The sequence below is a fragment of the Dendropsophus ebraccatus genome, chromosome 8, assembly GCF_027789765.1.
Source record: "Dendropsophus ebraccatus isolate aDenEbr1 chromosome 8, aDenEbr1.pat, whole genome shotgun sequence".
In the NCBI taxonomy this organism is placed as follows: domain Eukaryota; kingdom Metazoa; phylum Chordata; class Amphibia; order Anura; family Hylidae; genus Dendropsophus; species Dendropsophus ebraccatus.
Window position 1 is genome coordinate 104,833,397 of NC_091461.1, and position 16,697 is coordinate 104,850,093.

At 42.3% G+C, this 16,697-nt stretch overlaps 1 protein-coding gene across 11 annotated transcripts in view; it reads right to left on the reverse strand.

Moving 5' to 3' along the window:
• Positions 1 to 16,697, reverse strand: part of DAB1 (DAB adaptor protein 1) — a 177,181-nt gene that overhangs the window by 33,317 nt on the left and 127,167 nt on the right. For 8 of the 11 annotated variants that reach the window (XM_069979392.1, XM_069979399.1, XM_069979395.1 and 5 more), the window contains 2 exons: positions 10,077 to 10,136; positions 789 to 836 (listed from right to left, as the gene is read on the reverse strand). In XM_069979392.1, the coding sequence (XP_069835493.1) occupies positions 789 to 836; positions 10,077 to 10,136 (108 nt within the window). The remainder of the gene's footprint in view (positions 1 to 788; positions 837 to 10,076; positions 10,137 to 16,697) is intronic. The other 3 variants (XM_069979402.1, XM_069979400.1, XM_069979396.1) reach the window with 1 other exon arrangement.

Consider the following 16,697-nt stretch of genomic DNA (forward strand, 5'->3'; position numbering starts at 1 on the left):
TGGTAAAAAAAAGGGGGTAGAAGAAAACGGCAAAGGACAAGTGGCAGAAGAAAAAGGACAGCTGAGAAAGGGCACACAAGAGACAAAACAGAAGTGGTAGAGGAGAGGGGCAGACAACAGAAGCCCAAGAGCAGCAGGTGTGAGGTCAGTATTTGACCCCATGACTACCTTATAATTTCAGAGACAGGGGATTTTGCTGTGGTTTTAGACACAGGGCTGATCAGCGTTCTGTTCAGTTTGTGTAGTTTCACATCAATGAGCATCATATCACTTTGTTTTTTGCACACGCAGTTTTGCACATTTCCGTGAGCAGAATTCACAAGGATTTCAGCATGGAATAAACACCAATTCTATACCAACACCCATGTGAGCTGCCATTGTGTGACAATATTCTACAGGGAGCTGACACTTCATATAATATTAATATGGCCTCCCTCTAATCCCACCCCGGGTGCTGAGCTGCTTTATATCTACAGAGAGAGGAGCCGAGAGACATCCACAGTTATGACCTCCTGGCTGCTATCCACATGGGGAGATGGTGGGAAACAGGCCTGGGGTCTTCTGCATTGTGACATGACAATACAGGACCCCTGCATTACAGAATAGTGACCCCCATGTGATCTCCATGGTGCGATCCTTTATTAGATTCATCAATCACAATGATTTGATAATATTGGAAAGTAAAAAAAAATTAGAACTTGTCTGAATCCTCATCTGTGATTTGCCAAATTTTCTGTGCCCCTTAGAGTCGCGTTTCATGGTGTGACTCTATGGCGCTACTGTCTTACCTCGATGACATCACAAGGATTTTCATCAAAAGAAATTAAGTCTCCATTCTGTAACAGCAAAGAATGATTGATGAGAGTGAAATGAGCGACACAATCCTGAGTAATGACGAATATGAAGATGATGCATGGCAGGACGGGGCGGAGGAGCGGACACCTCGGGAATGGTAATGCTAATGGACGTAATGGGCTCGATCCATCACGAGGGAGACTGAGTAAAGTGAGAGGGTGACAAACTGCGGGGAGCGCTGATCCGCGTCACATGCTTTAAAGGTCATTGCTAAAAGTCACTTATTGCAGTGACTAGAAGCAGAGAAGCCACCCCTACTGCAAACATGGTATGATCCTGGTGCATTCATGCAAAAGAATATTCTCAAAAGGTTGATTCCATCTGTGATCATGAATGGGCTCGGTAATTAAAGGGCAAGCTCACTTCCGAGAACAATTATAGAAACTATCAGTAGATATATACGGCAGATGAACAGTAAGCACTGCTGACTGGCAGCACTGGAGTCCTGGGTTTGATTCTGACCAAGTACAAGATATATATGGAGAATGTATGTTCTGCCACACACCCAGATATTCTGATTCATTTGGAGTGTAGATTGTGAACCAGCATTTCCTGTATTATACTCCAGAGCTGCACTCACTATCCTGCTGGTGGGGAAACTGTGTACATACATTACATAACTTATCCTGTACTGATCCTGATTTACATCCTGTATTATACTCCAGAGCTGCACTCACTATTCTGTTGGTGGGGTCACTGTGTACATACATTACTGATCCTGTACTGATCCTGAGTTACTTCCTGTATTATACTCTATAGCATCACTCACTATTCTGCTGGTGGCGTCACTGTGTACATACAGTACTGATCCTGAGTTACATCCTGTATTATACTACAGAGCTGTACTCACTATTCTGCTGGTGGGGTCATGTACATACATTACATGACTTATCCTGTACTGATCCTGAGTTACATTCTGTATTATACCCCAGAGCTGCACTCACTATTCTGCTGGTGAGGTAACTGTGTACATACATTACATTACTTATCCTGTACTGATCCTGAGTTACATCCTGTATTATACTCCAGAGCTGCACTCACTATTCTGCTGGTGGGGTCACTGTGTACATACATTACATTACTTATCCTGTACTGATCCTGAGTTACATCCTGAACTATACTCCAGAGCTGCACTCACTATTCTGCTGGTGAGGTAACTGTGTACATACATTACATTACTTATCCTTTACTGATCTAACATGTCTAGGACTAAGAGTGTCACGGTCGCAATTTTTTAAAATAGAAATCAAAAGGAATTGTGATCACAAGCAGTTTTGCAACATATCCTTTTTATTTATTTATTTATTTATAAGTTTTCTATGTCTAAATGCATCTCGGCCTCTTCCTGCCTGACTGTGCTCCATGCTCCCTCTGTGCAGATATTTGGTCTTTTCTATGTTCAAAAAAAAAAAAAAAAGAGACCAAACACATGAAGGCCCTATCCTCTCACAGACGTGGAGCGGGACAAATCTTCACTGCACACGTATACAGCTGCTGCGTGTCCACATTCAGTAGCCAAGAATCCTGGGGGGTGCTCACATTGTACGGTCAACTCTCCTGTCACACAGCACCAAAACTAACTGATTTGTTGCATAACAAAGAGCATTGTCTCCTGATAACTTGCAGAGCTGATGATATAATTAGTAGAAGTTAATAATATAATTAGCCTTAGTTGATATTCAACCTGTATGATGAGCAGGTGTCTTTCACTGCATGAGCTCACAAAGACTTCTATGTCTGGAAGACCAGATATCAGCACGGAGGGAGCGTGGACCAGTTTGGCCGTATGTATAACATTGATATCAACATAAAAAACTTAAAATAATGGGATTATATTGCAAAACCCCTGTTGATTTCTTAAGAAAAAAAATTACGCTTTCAGTTACATGGAATATTCCAGATTATAGAAAAGCTGTATGAGTCTTACATCATCCTGGGGAAGGATCAGTGACTAGTAATATATAGCATGTGTGTGGTAGTCACCCATTGCAGTCCTATCTTACTGGCAAATCACGTAACCCTGTATCTGGAGATCCATTATAACATGCCAGCCATGTCACTTTAACACAAGCTATATAATTCTTCTTTCATTGTGTATTAGTTGTACATGGAAACAATCAGCAATCTGCTGCTTAGTGATAAGAAATGTCTGGGACTCCTAGCAAGCTTTTGGTTGCACCCCCTCCCCCCCTGACTACTAAGATGCCAAATGTAGTCAGAACTGCAAAACTGCACACGCTGGTCAGGTGTGCTTGCAGTTTAAGGGAGATTTGTAGAACCTGGGAGTCCTGCTCTACCACCTGATTCTGCAAATGATGACTGCGCAGGGGGCCCGGTGTATTGCAGGAGCAGGCAACAGAGCCCCCTGATGCAGCGACCCCTGATGGATCCTTAGTGATGTCCATGCAGCCCTTGCCCAAACACCTGATACCCTACCTCTCCCACTCAAGGTCTTCTCTCCAGCTTCCTGGTCCTAGCAGCTGCAGCGTCTGAGCAGCCTGTGATTGGCTTAGCAGCCTTTGATTGGCTGAGCAGCCTGTGATTGGCTAAACGGCCTATGATTGGCTGAGCGGCCTGTGATTGGCTGTCAGGGACCAGGAAGCTGCGGAGCGCAAGAGACAAGACCAGGAGCAGGGAGAGGTAAGGTGTCAGGTGTTTGGGCAATCGTCAGCCATGCATCACTGTTACTCGTAGAATGTTGTCTCTGTTACTTGGATCAATAATCGCCCGATTTGGCCGATTATTGCTATGTGTAAAAGGACCCTATGGCTGCTACTGTGGTAGCTACACCACTGAAATGACAGATCTGTTACAAGCAGCTTGTTGAACATATACAGTATATATATATATATATATATATATATATATATATAGCGATTTGCTATTGGTAAAGCCCATGTTATTGCAGGATGGAGAGTCCCTGTAATATACAGGGGCCCTCAGTGTATTGTACGTATCTAGTGTTGTTACCGCTGACATTTTGCTGTATGATAGATACAGGCGACATTTGCTGTGAGGAGAAGCCGTCCCTCCTTTGCCCTTGAAGTCGCCACCCTCCAGTAATGGACGCCATCGACCTGCGCCGGGGTCATTACTTATTCTAAAAATAAATATATCCATGGCACTCTCTGAGTGCGTCCTCATCGCTTATCCAGACAAACAACCGCCGTATGACATCACAGACCGCCAGCGACCACAGACGTCTCATAAAACATCTCCCAGGTGCGGACAGGGAAGGACTTTTCTATCATTCTTTACGGTAACAGGTGAAGTTACAACGGAGGAAGCATAAAGAATGGAGAAAACCAAGAACATGTTTAGATTCTGTAACATCTGTAATGATATCAGGTCATTCATGCAGAACAAAATGGTTAACAAAATCAAATTGGACTGATGTAGCAGAGCCGAGTGTGTTTTCTTTTTCTCTCTGTCGTGCAGTAAGTTTACCTGCAGTCCCATGAATGGAGATGGAATAAGAAAGGGAAATATTGTGATATCAGAATAGATTGTATCCAGCTGTCAAGTCGGCTCTGACAAACTCAGCTCTTGAATTGGGAGAATAGTGAACTGAAGGGAAAAACAGGACGTTGCAGATGTAGCAGAGCTGAAACTTTTTTTGCTTATACTGTAACCTATTTGATATAGGGGTAAGCTGTTCCAAAGTACAAGTCATCTCTGCTACGTCTGACAAACTCAGCTCTTGAACTAGAAAAATAATGAAACAATGAAAAGCCTAGAATTATGCAGATGTAGCAGATCTGATCATTATTAGAGATGAGCGAACCTGGTTCGGGTTCGAGTCCATCCGAACCCAAACGTTTGGCATTTGATTAGCTGGGGCTGCTGAACTTGGATAAAGCTCTAAGGTTGTCTGGAAAACATGGATACAGCCAATGACTATATCCATGATTTCCACATAGCCTTAGGGCTTTATCCAACTTCAGCAGCCACCGCTAATCAAATGCCGAAAGTTCGGGTTTGGATCGACTCCAGCATGCTCCAAGTTCGCTCATCTCTAATCATTATGTTTCCTGTATTGAGAGTATCAATAAATGATAGATGAGATGCCAGTAGGGTCGTGTAAATGGAGATATAACCAGACACCGCAACAGTGAATGCAGCTTTGGATGTGACTGGAGTAGAAGACAATGTCATTTTTGATAAAAGTATCAAGTGACTGATAGGTCAATGATAGATTTGGTATCACATATGGAGACTTAAAGGGCCAGTACATCTAAATTTGACAGCTGATATCAGTTACATAATGTGAATGTCTCTGTGGGACTCAGTACTGAAAATAGCATTAAAGTGTAGTGTCCCTTTAAGAGATGACTGTGGGTGTTCTTCACTTGTCACATTGTATCTTATTAGTGTAAATATGGAATGTATCAGTTCAAGGATCTGTCAGAGGAGAGTCAGGAGGATGATGCATGGCATGCGGATAACCTCCCGATCCGCCCGCCTCCGCCAAAGGCCAGGGCTGCGCTCTGCGCACCGCAGGGGGACGGGTCAGGGGACCCCAATTTATACTGTTCACAGATGTGAGAAGATCTGGTGATGAAACAGAGGGGACAATGCATCAGCTACTAAAACTGATGTGATACACACAAGGGAGAACAAGTACTGTAGATTATATGTCTCAGGCTTAGATACAATGGAATATATACCAAACATGTACTATATACATATAGGGGGAGATTTATCAAACATGGTGTAAGGTGAAACTGGCTCAGTTGCCCCTAGCAACCAATCAGATTCCACCTTTCATTTTCCAAAGAGTCTGTGAGGAATGAAAAGTGCAATCTGATTGGTTGCTAGGGGCAACTGAGCCAGGGTCACTTTACACCATGTTTGATAAATCTCCCCCTTTATAACCCTATTGCACATACTGTCCATCTACTTTTGGATCACCCTGTATATATACAGTATATATCATTAGCCATGTCCGGGCAGCCCTGGCTTTTAGTGTAAAATAATAAAGTTTATACATACCTGTCCATGCTCTCCATTGTCTTCCTGGCTGCTGCCCGTCGCCACTGCTGGAACTTCAGAGCAGTTTCACTTTACACTATGTTTGATAAATCTACCCCATAGTATGTATATATAGCAGCAGACGGTATCAAACATGATAACCTTAGATACAACTGCTCAGCAAACACTTAATGGGCTTAGATATACTGCTCAGCACTTGCATAGACTTAGATACAGCAACTCGGCCCAGTATCACACATGAGAAACTTATATACTACTGCTCAGCAAACAGTATGACACATGATAGGCTTGGATACACCTGTTAACCTACAGATTTATGTGATAGGCTTAGATACACAGCTCAGCAAACAGTATCACCTATGGCATAGATCAGCGATCCTCCGGGCAGCCCCCCCGCAGCTCCCCGCCGCCCCTCCCACACTCACCCGCTCGCTGCTGCTGCGTTGAGCGAGCGGGGAACGAGGAGCAAACGAGCGCTCGTTTGCTCCTCTAAACGACCTGTGAAATAGGGGCTTAAGATACAGTGGCTGAGCAGACCATATTGTACCTTATAGGCTTTAATATAAAGTTTAGAAACTAGTTTTATATATTATAGACCGAGATACAGCAGCTCCACGGTCAGTATCAAACAAAACAGGCTTAGATACATAGCTCAGCAAACAGCATTACACATTGTAGGCTAAGCAGACAGTATCACATATGGCTCAATGAACAGTATTATACTTTGAATGCTTAGATACACTAGCTCAATGAACAGTATCAGGCATAAAAGCATTAGATACTCTAGCTCAGTAGACAGTATCACACATGATAGGCTTAGATACACTAACTCAACAGATAGTATAAGGTATAATAAAACTGGAAACACACACTAGCTCAACAACAGTCAGTATTGCTTATCACAGGCTTAGATACAGTGTGGCGCATCTGTGGGGGGTGCAGGGAGATGATTTGTATCCCCCCATTACAATTATATGGGAAGCTGCTGCGCTGTCAGAAAGCGATTCCAGCGGAGAAGTGCGAGCTCAGACGAAGCGTGCGCCATAAACCTCCCCGCGCTGTTATTAACGCCTGTGGACACAAAGTTATTATTTTTCAACTCAACTTAATTATTTTGTGTCATAAAGATGTTGTATGAGCGTCTGGCAGCCGCGTTCTGCACAAAGACGGGGGGACGATTAAAGGACCGGCAACTCTACAATACAGCCTGACCAACTGCTTTCTTATAGAAACAGTGCCGCCTTAAGCCACAGGACGTGTCAGGTATTGCAGCTCAGCTATATGTGTCGAAGCTGCAATACCACAAACCACCAGTAGGCAGGGGTGGCAGTATACAGTACAGTATAATGTAAAATCTACTTCAAAATCTGATTTTGATACTTATTTGCCATGTCTAAGCATTGAAGGGGTGATTTAAAGGGGTATTAATGTCTGAGAGGTCTTACCTCTAGGACCCCTATTGGTTCTGGCCCCTAATAGCTTCCTCGCTTGGCTCCAACTTGGGGTGTGACCCATCAGAAATGCATGGGACGAGAATACCCCTAGAAGGGTCAGCACTGCGGGTATCATGCAATATTACATCTTTATGTCCTTTTCCAGTTGCATTCACAAATCTGTATTGCATCATGGAAGATGGAGGCTTACATCAGATATTCTGGGCGTTCACTACATCTCCCACAATGCAACGCATCAGTACGTATCCTCTAGAAGGCGCTAGACAGGAGGTCTTTTTGAATGCAGCTCCAGTTGTAGCTGGAGAATACAAAATGGCCAGTACATTATCTGTCAGAGCATGCTGGGAGTTGTAGTTTTGCAGCAGAGCTTAAGGTAGGGGATTACTGCTATATAACATATATGACGTGCTGCAAGTTCTGGGTAAGGTCTGGGGGCTCGGGCAGTAAAGGGTTATTTCAGCAGATACGGGAGGAAATGTCAGATGTGACATATGAGATAGCGCTGTCAGAGGTGATTACATTGCGCTTCAGCATCGCGCCCTAATTAAGACGCCTCTCTGACAAATGCCGCGATCTAATCTAACCGTCCGCCAGCGCTGATCGCTACCAAAAGAAATGTCAAAGGCTAAAAATGTACTGAAAATTATACAAAGAAAATAGAATCTGTTACACAAAGGATATTTATATATATATATATATATATATATATATATACACACTGGTACCTTGGTTTAAGAGTAACGTGGATTAAGAGCGTTTTGCCTTCACAGGGTGGTCTACAGCCCTGTACTCTGACCCAGGAATTCTCCCCCACCTTCCAAATCATGGCAGATCTGTCAGCCTTTCCCACTATAATGTGCCTGCACTCACACTCAGCTATACACACTGCTGCTTTAATGTGGCTGCACTTACACTAAGCCATTCACACTGCTGTATATAAAGTTTCTGTCACTGTCCTCCTAAACACATACCTTCTCCTTTAGCCACACATGCTCCTGTGTGGCTGTGGTAGAACTACAGCTCCCAGCTTGCTTCTGTGTGACAGAGGGAGAACTACAGCTCCCAGCTTGCTTCTGTGTGACAGAGGGAGAACTACAGCTCCCAGCATGCTCTTGTGTGACAGAGGTAGAACTACAGCTCCCAGCATGCTCCTGTGTGGCTGTGGTAGAACTACAGCTTCCAGCATGCTCCTGTGTGACAGAGGTAGAACTACAGCTCCCAGCATGCTTCTGTGTGGCTGTGGTAATACAACAGCTTCCAGCATGCTCATGTGTGGCTGTGGTAATACTACAGCTTCCAGCATGAGCCTGTGTGGCTGTGGTAGAACTACAACTCCCAGCATGCCCGTGTCGCTTTGGTAGAACTACAGCTCCCAGCATGCTCCTGTGTGGCTGTGGTAAACTACAACTCCATCATCCAAAGCCACCCCCAATGCTCCTCCCCTGGACCAGAGACAGGTGAGCAGTATGATCCTCCACTCCACCTCCTCTTCAGGGCAGAGACAGTGTTGTCCTCCAGCAGCAACAGCTCCCTGCGGACCAGATATAGCCGCAGCATATAATCCAGCCCTCCACCGCTCTGGGGGACAGTGAACTGGCCCCCTGTGTAAAAGGTTTGGGGACCCCTGCTATACACTATGTTGGGGCAGCCATGAGGCTATACTGTATGTGGGGCTGCTCTCCACTCTGAGGACCTTTGGGTCATGTGATCAGGTCCTTCACCCTTTCCTCTCTCTGTGCAGGTCCTGCTCTGTCTCCTGTGTCTTCTAATATTCAGCCCTCTCAACCTGCGCTACAGTGAGGGGGCTGAACATTAGAACACCGGGCCCCTCTACCTCTCTGGGCTCTAACATTTGCCCTGGTAAGCCCCATGCTGACGCCAGCCCTGTGCGGTACCATACCTCCCAACAATTTTTATGACCCAAAAGTAGAAAATTGTACAGACATTTCTATACTTTTTAATTTAAGAATTCACTTAAACAGGATCTGCTGCAGATTGATGCATTTAGTTACATTGATATCTGCAGATCTGCAGCAGATCCTGTATGTGTGACTGCATCCTTAGGCCCCATTCACACAAGAGTAACAGTAATATAATATTAGGAAGTAAGTGGTCCATGTGGTTGCTTCACTATGACTTACATATCACAGACTAGATAAAAACCACGAGAACCATCACATAACAACCTAAAAACCTAATTCTGAGACATTATGTGACAGCTCACATAGGACAACCTGAAGAAAAAAGAAGAAAAAAAATAGTTGTCCCCCCAATTCACCAGGCATCCTACACATTAAAACACAAGTGATACACTGACAGCACCAGGAACAGCATTACCGACCATTGATGTGAACAGAAAGAAGGGGTGCACGATCATTTTGAGGCTTGTGTCAGCTGATCTTAAAGTAAATTAAATAGGATTATCCAAAATAAGGGGGGGGGGGGACTTTTTTTTTTCCTGGAACAGCGCCACCCTTATCCCTTAGTTTGTGTCTGGTATTGCAGCTAAAAGGTGCTGAACTGCAATACAAGTGGACACATTTAATGCTGTTTTCGGAAATTCTGGACAATCCCTTTAAACATTCAGAGTCATACAGAGTCAATATGGGGATGTTTTGCAGTCACACCCAATGTGCATTTGTGTTATTAAGGGGTCAAAAAGAGCCTATTAGGCCTCTACTCCCCGGATATAATATTTTAACTGAACACAGTCATATGTTATCATAGATGCATAGATAGCAATAGAAATGTCTTAAGATAAGAAATGATACGTACACTTATCGGCTGACTTTTTGGCACGTCATAGACACCTTCTTTCTTATGGCTGGTAGGAACCTAGAATTAAGTCAGATATGTTCTAGGTAAATATGGAATGTAAATGTATCACAGTCACACACAGAACAGTTATGTCAGGACAAATACAAGACAGACATAGCTAGCTGCAGATCCAGTATGGACATGGTGCGAAACCAGATCTATCCAATACTCAGAGGCTGATAGTATAAAGTATGCATAAAAAAGAGAAAAAAAATAAGGAACATAAAATACAATAATTTGCAGAGTGGAGGATTATATAAAGAATGTTTAATAAATGTAATATAGGACCTTCCTATATTAGCTGGAGGACCACCAGTGCCATTCACCTCAATAGGCACTATGTAATACTTCTTTTCTCCTGTAGAGGAGCTGCAGGCTAAACTATGTTTCTCAGATCACCTTGTGGGCTCTGACCAGAACATCAGAAGAGACAACCGTTACCAATAACCCTCCACTGCATCATACGGAACCGACCGGCTGGCACAGGGGTACCACCATAAAGTACCTATACAACACCATCTGGCGTCAACCCCCCCCCCCCCCCCCCCCCCATCCCCACCTCCCAGTGGAGTGACTGTAGATGCTACATCAGGAATCACAGACTGGTCACATGCTGATTCTCTTTATCTTTTACTACAGGTGATAGAGATAGATAGATAGATAGCTATACAAAACTTTGCAGAGCTATATAGTGCTATACAGAGAGCTATACCAAACTATACAGAGCTGTACTGAGCCATACTGAGCTATACAGAACTATATAGAGCTATACAGAGCCATACTCAGCTATGCAGAACTATACAGAAATGTACAGAGATATACAGATCTATACAGAGCTATATAGAGTCATATAGAGCCTTACAGAACTATAAAGAGCTATATAGAGCAATACGGAGCCATACAGTGCCATACTGAGCTGTGCAGAACTTTACAAACTATACAGAGCTATATAGAACTATACAGAGCTATACTGAGCCATACTGAGCTATACAGAACTATATAGTGCTATACAGAGCCATAAAGAGATATACAGAACTATACAGAGGTATACAGAGCCATACAGAACTATACAGAACTATACCGAGCCATACAAAATTATACAGAGCTATATAGAACTATACAGAACTATACAGAGCCATACAGAACTATACAGCACTATACAGAGCCATACCGAACTATACAGAGACATACAAAACTATACAGAGCTATACAGAGCCAAACCGAACTATATAGAGCCATACAGAGATATACAGAACTATACAGAGCCATACAAAGCCAAACCGAACTATACAGAGCCATACAGAGATATACAGAACTATACAGAGCCATACAAAACAATACAGAGCCATACAGAACTATACAGAGCCATACAGAGATATACAGAGCTATACAGAGCCATACAAAACTATACAGAGCCATACAAAACTATACAGAACTATACAGAGCCATACAGAGATATACAGAACTATACAGAGCTATACATAGCCATACAAAACTATCCAGAGCTATACAGAACTATACAGAACTATACAGAGCCACATAGAACTGTACAGAGCTGTACAGAACTACACAGAACTATACAGAGCCATACAGAACTATACAGAGCCATACAGAACTATACAGAGCCATATAGTGCTATACTGAGCTATACAGTGCTATGCAGAGCCATACAGTGCTATACAGAGCTATACAGTGCTATACAGAGCTATACAGAGCCATACAGTGCTATACAGAGCTATACAGTGCTATACAGTGCTATACAGAGCCATACAGTGCTATACAGAGCTATACAGAGCCATACAGTGCTATACAGAGCCATACAGTGCTATACAGAGCCATACAGTGCTATACAGAGCTATACAGTGCTATACAGAACTATACAGAGCCATACAGTGCTATACAGAGCCACACAGTGCTATACAGAGCCATACAGTGCTATACAGAGCTATACAGAGCTATACAGTGCTATACAGTGCTATACAGAGCCATACAGTGCTATACAGAGCTATACAGAACTATACAGAACTACACAGAACTACACAGAGCCATACAGAGCCATACAGAACTACACAGAGCTATACAGAACTATACAGAACTACACAGAGTCATCCAGAACTATATAGAGCCATACAGTGCTATACAGAGCCATACAGAACTATACAGAGCCATACAGAACTATACAGAGCCATACAGAACTATACAGAGCCATACAGAACTATACAGAGCTGTACAGAACTATACAGAACTATACAGAGCTATACAGAGCCATACAGAACTATACAGGGCCATACAGTGCTATACAGAGCTATACAGAACTATACAGAGCCATACAGAACTATACAGAGCCATACAGAACTATACAGAGCCATACAGAACTATACAGAGCCATACAGTGCTATACAGAGTCATACAGTGCTATACAGAGCCATACAGTGCTATACAGAGCTATACAGAGCCATACAGTGCTATACAGAGCCATACAGTGCTATACAGAGCTATACAGTGCTATACAGAGCTATACAGAGCCATACAGTGCTATACAGAGCCATACAGTGCTATACAGAGCCATACAGTGCTATACAGAACTATACAGAGCCATACAGTGCTATACAGAGCCATACAGTGCTATACAGAGCCATACAGTGCTATACAGAGCCATACAGTGTTATACAGAGCTATACAGTGCTATACAGAGCTATACAGAGCCATACAGTGCTATACAGAGCCATACAGTGCTATACAGAGCTATACAGAACTATACAGAACTACACAGAACTACACAGAGCCATACAGAGCCATACAGAACTATACAGAGCCATACAGAAATACACAGAGCTATACAGAACTATACAGAACTACACAGAGTCATCCAGAACTATACAGAGCCATACAGTGCTATACAGAGCCATACAGAACTATACAGAGCCATACAGAACTATACAGAGCCATACAGAACTATACAGAGCCATACAGAACTATACAGTGCTATACAGAGCTATACAGAGCCATACAGAACTATACAGAGCCATACAGAACTATACAGAGCCATACAGAACTATACAGAGCCATACAGAACTATACAGAGCTGTACAGAACTATACAGAACTATACAGAGCCATACAGAACTATACAGAGCCATACAGAACTATACAGAGCTGTACAGAACTATACAGAACTATACAGAGCCATACAGAACTATACAGGGCCATACAGTGCTATACAGAGCTATACAGAACTATACAGAGCCATACAGTGCTATACAGAGCCATACAGAACTATACAGAGCCATACAGAACTATACAGGGCCATACAGAACTATACAGAGCCATACAGAACTATACAGGGCCATACAGAACTATACAGGGCCATACAGTGCTATACAGAGCCATACAGAACTATACAGAGCCATACAGAACTATACAGGGCCATACAGAACTATACAGGGCCATACAGAACTATACAGTGCTATACAGAGCTATACAGAACTATACATCTGGAGGTATCTACACCATACACTCAGCCAGTCACTGGTCCCCATCCTTGGCTGGGATGGAATGGTTGCTGTTTCTCTGCCTCCCTGTGCCAGGCTGACTGGCATGTATACAGGCCTCTTGTCCTGGCAGGCAGCTGTGCACTATCATCCAGAATCCCTGTGACCCCAGCATCTTCCCGGGATGAGGAGAATTACAATGCTGTACATCAGGAGATCTCAGCAGACTCCTCGCACCCCTTGGGCCCAGCCCGCCAGTATCAGACTGGGCACAGTGATCAGTGGCGGATGATGAGTATTTCAGGAGAGGAGTGTGTTGATACTGATGATCCTGACAACAGAATTGTATGTAACAAGCAGTGATGTGCAGGGTATCCAGCAGCACAGAGGATGTCAGGAGAGGAGTGTGCTGATGGACTGACAGTTATATGGTGGAAAGGGCAGGACCTCGGACATAGGACAGTGCAGAGGGTCATGACTCCAGAGCTGAAGTTCTATAATGCAGCTTTATGTCACCACAAAAGTCACTGAGAGCCTTCTGACAACTATGGATCAGATGTTACAGATACTAAAAACCCATGCAAGATGTCACATCAGATGAAATACTGTGTGACAATGATATTGTTTAGAGAGGAAGAACAAAAGCAACAAAAACGCTGAAAAACAGCAACAAAATAAATAATTGAAAGATACTTCAGAGACCAAATCACTCAGGAATTCAGAGAGGAAAGAAACAACCATTGTATACAGTGTATATACTGAGGAGGAATTGTGATGTGACACCTGGAACAATACACAACCCACCTCCTGTATTCTGCTAATGGGGAGAGACACAAACCCAAGATTACAGAGAGTATAGAAGAGTGGAGAGATGGGGATGAGAATGGGCTGTATACCCCCTCTGGTCACAATGCTATACTGTATATATGTGCTTGGTATCTCCAGAGCTGCACTCACTATTCTGCTGGTGGAATCACTGTGTACTTACATTAAATTACTTATCCTATACTGATCCTGAGTTACATCCGATTCCTGTATTATACTCCAGAGCTGCACTCACTATTCTGCTGGTGAGGTCACTGTGTACATACATTACATTACTTATCTTGTACTGATCCTGAGTTACATCCTGTATTATACTCCACAACTGCACTCACTATTCTGCTGGTGGGGTCACTGTGTACATACATTACATTACTGATCCTGTACTGATCCTGAGTTACATCCTGTATTATACTCCAGAGCTGCATTCACTATACTGCTGGTGGAGTCACTGTGTACATACATTACTTATCCTGTACTGATCCTGAGTTACATCCTGTATTATACTCCAGAGCTGCACTCACTATTCTGCCAGCGGGGTCACTGTGTACATACATTACATTACTTATCCTGTACTGATCCTGAGTTACATCCTGTATTATACTACAGAGCTGCACTATTCTGCTGGTGGGGTCACTGTGTACATACTGTACATTACATTACTTATCCTGTACTGATCCTGAGTTACATTCTGTATTATACTCCAGAGCTGCACTCACTATTCTGCTGGTGGGGTCACTGTGTACATACATTACATTACTTATACTGATATATCACCAAATGAATCTGCCCCTTTTCTATTCTGTATGCCAGGGGCGTATGTTAGTTAATGTACTCCAATGAGTTTACAGCAAATGTGAGCGTCAGTCCTAATATTATTCGGTAAAATCCGTACACCTGAGAACAATCACTTGATTACATCCCCGGTAAGTGTACACGACCTGCAGTGCACTACCATCCTAATACATGTGAGAGACCGGAAAAGAGAAAATACTTCATCCTAATGTAAATGTTACAGCCAGTGCACTATATTGGCTGCCAAACCTGCTCAGAATATTTAGACAATGTATCAGATCTTCTGTATTTCCAGGTTGTTATTGTGCATAAATAATAATAGTAATAATAATAATAATAATGGACAGATGATAATAAAAATAAAGGACAATATGTTCTTTACCAGTATTACATCATAATCTCATTTATTATTCTATATGTCTTCATGTTTTACATAGGGGGCAGTATTATAGTAGTTATATTCTTGTACTGTATATAGGAGCAGTATTATAGTAGTTATATTCTTGTATAGAGGAGCAGTATTATAGTAGTTATATTCTTGTATATAGGAGCAGTATTATAGTAGTTATATTCTTGTATATAGGAGCAGTATTATAGTAGTTATATTCTTGTATATAGGAGCAGTTTTATAGTAGTTATATTCTTGTATATAGGAGCAGTATTATAGTAGTTATATTCTTGTATATAGGAGCAGTATTATAGTAGCTATATTCTTGTATATAGGAGCAGTATTATAGTAGTTATATTCTTGTATATAGAAGCAGTATTATAGTAGTTATATTCTTGTATATAGGAGGAGTATTATAGTAATTATATTCTTGTATATAGGAAGCAGTATTATAGTAGTTATATTCTTGTATATAGGAGCAGTATTATAGTAGTTATAGTCTTGTACATAGGAGCAGTATTATAGTAGTTATATTCTTGTATAAAGGAGCAGTATTATAGTAGTTATATTCTTGTACATAGGAGGCAGTATTATAGTAGTTATATTCTTGTATATAGGGGCAGTATTATAGTAGTTATATTCTTGTATATAGGAGCAGTATTATAGTAGTTATATTCTTGTATATAGGAGCAGTATTATAGTAGTTATATTCTTGTATATAGGGAGCAGTATTATAGTAGTTATATTCTTGTATATAGGAGCAGTATTATAGTAGTTATATTCTTGTATATAGGAGCAGTATTGTTATGAGTTATATTCTAGTATTATAGATATATTCTTAGGCTACGTTCACACAGAGCAAAAGGAGCGGATTACGCAAGGAAATATTTCCGCCTGAAATCAACTGACGCTGAATTCCGAGCAGAATATAAGCAGAATGCAAGCAGAATCCCTGCGTATTCTGCTAGGAAAGTGTTCAGCTCGTAATCAGCTCTTGACAAATTCAGCGCGGAATACTCGAGGAATCCGCGCTGAATCCGCATGCATTCAGCGCTGAAATTCAGCGAGTATTTGGTGAGTAAAC